This window comes from Salarias fasciatus, chromosome 4, assembly GCF_902148845.1.
Source record: "Salarias fasciatus chromosome 4, fSalaFa1.1, whole genome shotgun sequence".
Classification (NCBI taxonomy): Eukaryota; Metazoa; Chordata; class Actinopteri; order Blenniiformes; family Blenniidae; genus Salarias; species Salarias fasciatus.
In genome coordinates this window covers 18,288,557-18,298,586 of record NC_043748.1, presented here as the reverse complement: position 1 = coordinate 18,298,586, position 10,030 = coordinate 18,288,557, and the positions used below count along the sequence as shown (strand labels likewise).

Below are 10,030 nucleotides of genomic sequence, written 5' to 3'. Positions count from 1 at the left end.
TCGGAATACAGCTGGGCTTGTAATCATAGACCGCTTGGGATACTCCCAACCTGGCAACGTCCGCCAAGCTGCCAACGTGTCAAAGAGTCAAACTCAAGAGTGTTCACTGCCACATATTTCCTACTACGTGTTTCCTGAGTTGTATCCCTTCACGAAGTTTAGTTTCTTAATACATCACAAAATATTTTACATCCTCTTTAGTACTAAAAAATGTATTATTAAATTGAGACACGTTTTATGGAAAACATTGCCGTGATTTTGCTACTGTGAAATGTTAAAATGTTATAAACCGAGAGGTGTCACTCCCTTGCTGTTCCTGGATCGTATACAGTTACATAAAGTGACGTCCATCTATCTATCTATCTATCTATCTATCTATCTATCTAAGTATTTATTGTCCATTTAAGTACAATGAGAAAAAGCACAAGGAGCATATTCAAAATGAATAACTCAACTTTTTAATCATTATAATTAATTCATCACAGTTAGTTTGGAGAAAATAAGAAGCAATAAAGTGGTACCTGTTATAGGTTATCTTATAACGGCTTAATTTTCTATGCTGAGAGACGTCAACATTCAATGTTTGAAACTGTCTCTATTAAATAAGTTTCAAAAGATTTTTGATTGTTAACAACCTACAATTAAAATGCACATTTACAAGTCAACACATCACAGTCCCCCAGCCTTAGTTATTTGTCAGGTGTATGACCTTTTATTCAACCAGCCCTTTTATTCAAATTTCAGGTTTATCGTGTGACATAAAATGCTATATGTTGTCCCTGAAGTAAAGTGAGTTTGACACCTTTTTACAATATACAGGACTTTATACACAGAAACAAAATAAATACAAATATTCAACAATGGTAGCATATTTTCCCTCGCATTGTCTGAAACCTATGACTAATGCAAACAAGAATTTCCTCAGCCAGGATAAGTCAATCTTCATAATTTCCCACCAGGTCGTTGTAAATCACATCAGCGTGTGAGTCCTGACAGGTGGCAATCACTTTCAGGACTTTTTTGAGACGCCGGTCCAGAGCAGAGAGGTGTGGCTCAGAGAGGAGGGGGGCCACATCTGCCAGAGGATCCTGAGCCAAAGACTCCCGCATCACATCACTCAGACGAAAGTCAGGCAGGGACAGGAGTTGCAGGCGTAGGAGGGTGGAGCGTCGAATCCTACAATAGAGGGAGAGAGTGTCAAGATATTGGACTTTGAAACTTCTCTTGTGATTATTTTTAATCACACCTTGCAGGATTAAGTTAATGTTTGATTGTGATTATTAGTCAGTGAACTCTCATTTTTCACTTTGTTTACCTGCAACATTGTTTCAGAGGCATTAGTATCGATGGTTCATCCTGAGAGTGCCGGCCAAACCTAAAGAAATATCATCAAAAATTATTTTATTCACATCATTCATAGAAGACAAGCCAATGCTATTAGCTCTTATAATACATCAGGATTATACAAACAATGTGCTCCACGTTAGTGTGTCAGATGAATGAAAGTCTGAGCACATATTTCCAATGGAGCACCTTGTTCGTTTCTTAACATTCAAAATTGCAGTTATTCTCCTTTCAACGCCTTTCTAAAAGAACTTTTATTTCTTGTATTTTCTTTATATCCCTGTAAAGCATTGTTGAATGTCTTGTGTCTGAATGGTAAATCATTTTTTCTTGACAATCTTATCATCCACAGCAATCTCGGGTTCCCTCATGACCCATTCACAAGAATTAAAAAACAAAAACATGTCCAGATGAAATGTCTTCATTCTTTATTCCTTTATAAAGGTCAAATATTGATTGTTTGTATGAATATTTTGATCAAACTGAAATCTTACGGAGAAATTAACTCAGAATTGGAGTTTATTAAGTGTAGCTACTCACGCTCGCCCGTTATCCAGATGCAACAGAAACGTCTCATTCCCAAACTTCTCAAACGTCTCGTAGTGATGTCTGTCCATGTTGCCTTTGAATGGAAGATTTTTCATTTCATTTTTTACCTAAAACAGATGGCTCTCGACTGCACCTGAATATGTGTCTTCTTTCATATTGTTGTAAAAATGGACCCCATTCAGTCTCAAACAGGATTGCGTTCACTGACTCATGAGGAAGTCCAGCACAGCCATGTCTATGAGGTCCACCAGCCTGGTGCCGTGGCTGTAAGGAGGCGTCTGCTTCACTGTGTCACAGTAAGCCGGATCTTTCTCCCACCTGGAAACAACAGAGAGGAATGCAGTGAGGCAAAACATTTATTAACCTTTAATTCTATGTTAATGATCTTTTTCATGATACTAAACTGGGGAAAGATAATAAATTGCAGTGTAAACTTCTTTTGTGTTAGGCGACTTTGCTTGTGCTTTGTGATTCAGCTCGCTTTTGAACAGTTCAAAGATACAGAATGCAAAGTATTTAACTGGAATCTTTTGAATCTGAACAATTAATAGAAATCAGCAATATCTGTGTTATTCATTGTGTGTCTCTGTGTTAAGGTACCTACAGCAATCTAAAAAGTCAACTTTAACCAATCCAGTCTTGTAAATCTCGTCTGTTGTCTTCCTGAGGTCCCGATTACAAGACAATGTTTCAAGTAAAAAACATTATTTTTGCATTTTCATTTCAGATAAAAATTGTGTTCACACAAAAACATTTTGAAAACGAAGTCTGTTCACACAGAGGTATTGAATAAATGCTGCATTTCCCCCATTTCCATGCAGACAGAATCAGAGTGTTTTCAGGAAGTTCCATTTTGAGTGGCTCCAAGCACCGTAAACAGACACCCAAAACCTGATGAATCTTTTCCATTTTTACTTGAAGTCACTCCTGTATAAACAAGAACTTTTAAGATTGAATAGTGAACAACAGGAGCTCAAACTGTTTGGAAGTATTAACTTTAAACTAAACTGACGGAAAATCAATAGACACCTCATGCACAGCAGTGTCTACTCAAATTTTACATAATGTCCCTTTAACTGGATGCTGATACCCAGTAGATACTGGATACATTCAATATTTTGGTTTAAGCAAATCTGTGCAATAACCAAACTATCAGCATCAGAATGTTAAACAATGAATACACAATATGCCCATGTTTTATTAACGGTATAATTAAGCATAAAGGTTATCTTCATTGTCATTTTCTGGAGGACACCAAAGATGCACCATCTATCCTCAATCATACTCAAAAACTTCTACTACTGTGCGACAGAGAGCATCCTGGCCAGCTGTGTTACAGTCTGGTATGACAATCACACTGTGGTCAGGTGTCACTAGTATTACATGTTGTACTACTTCTGGATTGGATGGCAAACGAGTTTTTGTTACTTGCACATATGTAATAATAATTTTAACTCTTCATCCTTATCCTCACCCAGAATCATTGCCACATTGGTTTACCACTGTGTTGTACTGCAGTTCATGCTGGAACCCCCAGAGGGCAGTGGGAAATCATCATTTAAACCAAAAGCAGTTCAGATTTAAGCATCGCAGCACAGATGGATGAGAACAGTTACATTTCAGCGTAAGTGATGCCTTCAGTAACAGGATAAAGGATCTGCCAAATCCAGTTTTTGCAGGTTGTTCATGTTACTAAGCTACACTTGCATTCAAGATCACTGGGTGAGGCATGTGTATTTAATAAGTAATAATTAACAAAGGAATCACTATTACAGACCGCAACAGGAAACCAATACTTAGACACTTACTAATGTGGTTTGAAAACTTACCACTTAGAAGGTACATTTTGAAAAACTTTGAGAAACTATTTTCAAAATTATTCTGTAGTTTTTAACCAACATGAACTTTAAACATGGTTGCACATCTGCTTAAAAGCACAAAATGTTTGGTTTTGTGTTCTTGAAAAGGTGTAAAATGTACTCACTGCGTCCGCTTGGTGCGGCTGTAGGATCGCCTCCACGGTGACCTCCAGGACCTGCGAGGAGCGAGGCTGAGATCCGGCAACATGGTGGCCAGCGAAACCTCCAACATATGCGGTCGACCACACACTGGGTGCTCTGTTGAACAGTAGTACTCACACTGGCCGTAGAAACACACATTTCCAGCTGGAGGAGGAGACAGAGAGAATGATTCAATTTGTAAAAGTTGATCTTTTTCTGTACTCTTAAAAATATAGGGCTCATGAGATATGTGTGGCACACTCTGACACACACACACACATACACACACACACCAGGGGAAGTAAAAAAGGTCCGGGATAGTCTGTCGTCAGTGGTGATCTCTCTGATCTCTGTTGTGACATTGATGAGGCGACCAACCGTTGGAGGGATCCTGTTGAAGCCCAACAATCTGGGGCGGAGCAAGAGAGAGACATGAAAACAGACACACAAAACACACCCCAGTGTTTCAGTGAGACTCAGACAATTAGCTGACAAGCAGTCACAGCAGCAGTGCAGATGTCGTCCACCCTGCTGGCCAGTCTGAATTCTAAAAGGTTAAAAAAGTTTTTAACGCTGCCACTTTGCTGCTGGGCTGCTGCTTTTTATCTCACTCATTTGTCTGTGGGACCAGCAGCTGGTTTTCAACCACATCTGTGCCAACAGTGTTTGTGTAAAACAGGTGAGCTGGGTGAGTGGGATAACACACACAGGCACACACGCACACACGCACACACACTCATGCACATGCACACAGACTTGTTTTGCTTGTATATCAAGACTCATTTATACACTTCTTCTTCTTTTGTTCCAGATAAATGTCTTCCCACTCGTAACTCAGAGACATTATAGCTCAGCCTTATAAATGAGCGACTCCAGAGGCAGACGAGCGCCCCTTGGTTACAGAGTTGTGTGTCGACTCTGAAGGACACCTGCTGCCTGCTGGCAAGGCGTCTTAACATTTGTACCTGTCAAGGTGGAAGGCAGAAATCTCTGCGTTGTGTCTCTCGAAGTCTGAGAAGTAGAAGAGGTTGACGTCTGTCTCAGCATCCCTGGATTGTCTGTGCAGCAAAACACACACACACACACACACACACACACACACACACACACACGCACACACACAGACACACGTCTTGTTGCAGGCAAACGCTCTCACCTGACGCAACTCAACAAGAAAAAGGGATTCGACACTAAGAGTGTGGAAATGTTTTTCAGTGAATCATTAATATTCCAGTCAGCTTTTTTTTTTGTCTCCATCTTACTTCATAGGTTTGAGCAGAGCTTGTCCATAATTGGGGAATGACATGAGCAGCTTCAGCTGGGTTCCTCCTGTCTTCTGGACTGAAAACGAAGTGGATACAGAGAGTGCATTAAAAATGTATTGATACTGAACATGTCAAACTTCAGCCTTCTGTTTTCCAATCCTTTTTTTATATATATCTGTAAGTAACACTGCAGAGCTGCATATTGCATAAAGAATATATGCTATTACTGTGAATATTTTATGTTTGTACATCACAGTTTTTCCTTGCTGATCTCTGCGGTTCGTCCACTTTCTGCCAGTAGCATCTTCAGTGGGCACAAAAGGAACTGAATAAAATACTTGAATGTAATTGTCTGATGAATAAAACCTGTCCTCATTTGAGAATGACATTTCCACATTGTTTGAAATCCAGAATATTTTGAGGCAGTTTTGTTCTTTCGTCTTTTATTGAGGAGATTATTAGTGTATCAGTGAGTTTGACCATTGTTAGAACTGCTCAGAGCTGCATATTGGACAGTTTGGGATTTCTTTCTTTCTGATCCACCTGACTCACATTTCAGATAACTACCCGGGGTGAATGAATAAAATCAAAGCATGTTTTCATTCCCTTTTATGTGCTGGAGTTCAGAACAGGCTGCCTCACTTTCACACAATAGGCTGCTTTGATATTTTCTGTACACGATTATCAGGCAAGTCACGTAAACAGAAATAATCTGAGCAATAAACTCAAATTCTATTGGCTTTATTCCTCTTTTTCCTTTTGAATAGTTGAAAAAAAAATCCTACATATTAGGCTACAATGCTGTGGTGCAATTAAACATAAAAAAATGATGACAGTAAGAAAAAGAAATCAGTTGTAGATTAATGCTTAATCTGTACCGTACAACACTAATATTAATGAATTATTCAGTGTGGGGAGAGGATTCCTGAGATGAGGAGAAATGAGCATGTAGAGATGCTTCATGTTTGTACGTGTGTGTGTGTGTGTGTGTGTGTGTGTGTGTCGTACATGCAGAAGGGGAGGCGTCTGTTAATGTGTGTTCACTGCATGTGTGGACTTCAGAGCTGAGGCAGTGCAAGTTTCTGTTCACGGAACTATTACAGCGTTAGCTCTGAATTTCAGCCGCCTACTGCAATAAATGTCAAAATTATTCTCAGAACTTCTGTGCTTTCACTTGCTGTTAAGGTTCTAATTAAACTTCACTTTGTATTACTTGAATGGGCTGTGTGTGTGTCAGAGTGTGTGTGTCCTTCTTAGACTTCAAGCAATCAGTTTCTGCTTTAACATTTTCCACTTTTTTAAGCTCTCACCTCGTGACCAAAATGATTTGAGGTTCAGTAAAGAACAGCTGACTCCTGCTACCTAAATGTGCTTTTCTTTTTCTTTAACATTCATGGGTGTGAGCCAATCGAGATCTGTCATCATCTATACGTACGTGTGTTTTCTTAAGAACGGAGCGCTCGCTGTTCCACACATGAGCTCCGGCACAGTTTGCTGTATTCACGCAGTGAGAACTTCAGTCTTGTCTTGCCTCTGGCTCTCTCCCAGTCGAGCTTGTTTGTACTAACAGATTGCAGCTGAAATGAGGAGCGACTTTGTAACTGTGTCAACAGGAATCCTAATGTACACTCTTTTATGAAACGCTACCACCACTGCTTGAACAGTCGGTGTAATAAGTTCAGCTGGCTTATTGCATTTAATCCCTGTGTGGAGCAATGCAGCTCCTTTTCTCGTTTTTGTTTTTATGGGGATAATACAGATACATTTCATTTGTGAGGGAGAAATGATGTAAGCTGGAGATTTTCTAGTGTGGCACTTAAAAGCAATTTCACCGGTGTGACACTTCAGGATGCAGTTTTCAAGAAGAGAACGATAACACACAATCAGTGGTGGGGCAAGGGTCCTTGGGGGCTCCAAGCAAGGAATTCATTGGGTCCCCACCCCATCCGTACACACCAAAAAAAAATAGTTTTTTTGCACACAATTTGCACCTAGTGGGGCCCCCCTAAAAGCCGTCGCCCCAGGAAAATGCCTGGTTTGCCTGTTGTCACGCCCCGCCTCTGCACACAATCCTCCACTTTCTTCCCCTGTACTCCAGTGTGACCTTTGAACCCTCTCTCACCAGCACTGAGGATGCGCTGCGTTGCCAAATAGTGAGTCAGCTGGGCCAGGTTGGGATCCTTCCTGTCGTACAGCTCCCAGCGAGAGATGCCCAGGTGGAAGCGCAGCCACGGAGGGTGGGTTTCGACGTCGCTCGTCCAAGAAACTTTGTCATAGCCTTCTTCCTCGCTGGTGCTCTTCCTTCAGGAGAAAACAGCAACACAGAGAACTGGCAAACAAGTGTTTTTTCCAAAGTTGACTTTTAGGTTTGAAACAAACTTCAGGGGTAAAAAAGTATAAATCTATTGAAGTGTTGGTTGAGCACTTTAGCAGCTGAAAATAAACTCAGTGTGTTTACCAGAGGGTCTGCCTGAAGAGTCAGTGTTACTTGTGACTTTGTTGACATTTTTCATAATGAGAGTAAAAAAAATTGGAGGCCAGTGACTGTTAGTCCAAGTGATTTAAGTCTTCACAGCTGGCTACAGCAGCGTGAGTGTGTTACTGAAGCTGCATTGCTGCCGCGCTGGCTGTGTTTGCTTTACTCTGGGCAGTGAGAGCGAGCGCACTTTCAACAGCTTCTTAAGTTTGAGTTTTGTCTCCTCAAACACCTGAGAGGGTGTAAAGTCTCCCCACTGACTCCTGACCACTGGGGCTGAGGCAGAAAAAGTTAACATGCGGAGAGAAGCCTCGTGGAAGAAATTCAACCTTTCTGAAAAATAAAAATCCCAGGCTTTGTCCACCATCTCCTGTACTTGTTGAGTTTTTCTATGTAACAGTGCCGTGAGAAGACTGTGCTCTATTTGATGCTGTAGAACAAAAAAAAAAAGGACTTGAATGCATTGTATTGGTTCTGTATTGCTCATGAGCGAATAAAGAAAATAAGAAAAAACAATGGCTCATGAATTGAACTCCATTGATCTCTTTCCCTCATATTTGTCATACTAACCAGTAACTGTTACTGGCGTCATGGTCCTGGCCCCTCTCCTCCTCCTCTTCCTCACTTCCCTCATCTCTTGTCTCTTCGTCTTTCTTCACCCTCAGGAGCCAGTCGTCTTCTTGCGGCTCTGGACGCGGCAAGTTGTACAGCGGATGTTTGAAAAGCGCTTCCAGCCTAGAGTGACCTTTGACCCTCTGCGCTTCAGCCGGTCGCTTTGCCTTCTGGGTGACCTCACTGAACGAGCCTCTCTCTTTGTGATGCAACGTGTTGGCAGGTCGTCCGCGCCGCTCCTCGTTCCGGGGGCTCGCTGGCGGTTTATTTGAGGAAGAGGCAGCAGGAGAGGAGGAGGAGTGGGAGACAGACTGACGGCGCTCAGCGTCTGCTCTTGGAACGCAGGGAGATGAGGAGGAGGAGGCGGGAGGGACGCAAGCGTTCTGGAGGACTGAGAGGCAGAAAAAGGCTATGACGAGATGGAGTGCGAGGGACAGACATGCCAGAGCAAGATAGATGGAGCGAGTGGATTGACCCAGGTTACAGCTCACCATGCTGGAGATATCGAAAGAAGAAACAAACAGTGGAGCTGTGTCAGTGTTTTACAGCTAATCATGACAAAACAGCTCAGACTGGATGCATTACATTCACTCTATACTTACACAATGAAGAGAAACGATAACACTTTAATCCTTTAAACAGACCTGACAGACCTGGGATGACAGTGAACTGTTTAGTTGTAAATACCAGTAAATGAGAAAAATAAAGCTTGATTTGATTTGATAATTTTTGACTTGTGCATTGAGCTGAACATTGTTTTATTTTAGATATTTATATACAGGGAATAACAAAATGACTGCATACATGATAAATCCCTTCATAGCGCTAGCAGATACGTATATACGTACACAATATTTACTCGACCTATGAAGTAAAAATCATGTGGTGCTGAGACCCAGCTGTTCACGAGGGAATTAAGCATTTCAGTCTTGTTTAAAAAAACTAACCTGGCTCAACCAATCTGAAAGGTTTTTGATGGCTACAGTAAACTAGAGAACAAGTCCGTCAAAACTTTTATGCTTTTTGTGCTGTTACCATAGAAACTAGAAAGTAAAACTCAGTAGTTACTAAACGTAACTCCAGTTCTACGAGTGTGTGCGTGCCCACCTTACTGGCTTCGCTATTGGTACTCCTCTCTGGTGCCAGCCAATCACTCAGACAAAATCTGAAAACGACACGCCAATCCTCGCCATGCGCTGGCACACTGCCACACCCCTCGCAGAGGGTATATCATGAGCGGCCGCACAACGCTCTTCCTTCTTCTGAAAACAGCCATAGAAAAGGAAGCAAGACAGCTGGGCCAGCAGGTAGGTGGGCACGCATACACTCGTAGAACTGGAGTTACGTTTAGTAACTACTAATTCTACTTCGTGAGTGCTTAGCCCACCTACGGGCTTCGCTATTGGTACTCACCAAGGCGGAGGCCGTAGGGATGAATGTACTCCCAGCTGGCGTGCTGACAGGATTGGCGCAGAAAAAGACGGAAGTAAACAGGCCGTACGTCCAGCACCGCCACAACAACCTCCAAGAACATTAGGGCAGGCAGCCTCGCACCGAGGCGCTGCCCGCAACGTGTCCAAGCACCGTAACAACGGCGCACACACACGCCGGCTGCCGACACAAATCATAACGGCGGGCGGCAAACCACACCCGGTCCGGATCCCCCCCGGGGAAGCAGAAGCCGGACTGGACGAGAGCCAACACAGTTAAGCGACAGAACTCCTGTTCTCGCTGAAAACTGACATGGCCACAGTGTCTGTGCACATCTCCATCAGATATGAACA

The 10,030-nt window shown here is 42.3% G+C and overlaps 1 protein-coding gene across 1 annotated transcript; it reads right to left on the bottom strand.

Annotated features, from left to right (window-relative positions):
• Nucleotides 1–935: 935 nt before the first annotated feature.
• LOC115386869 (extracellular serine/threonine protein kinase FAM20C-like) lies at nt 936–8,740 on the bottom strand. The gene is made up of 10 exons (XM_030089316.1): nt 8,205–8,740; nt 7,281–7,459; nt 5,156–5,234; nt 4,859–4,951; nt 4,187–4,302; nt 3,878–4,058; nt 2,102–2,211; nt 1,885–1,966; nt 1,316–1,375; nt 936–1,176 (listed from the first exon to the last, which is right to left on the bottom strand). Exons 1-10 carry the CDS (start codon nt 8,738–8,740, stop codon nt 936–938), a joined length of 1,677 nt encoding a protein of 558 aa, XP_029945176.1.
• Between the last annotated feature and the right edge of the window lie 1,290 nt (nt 8,741–10,030).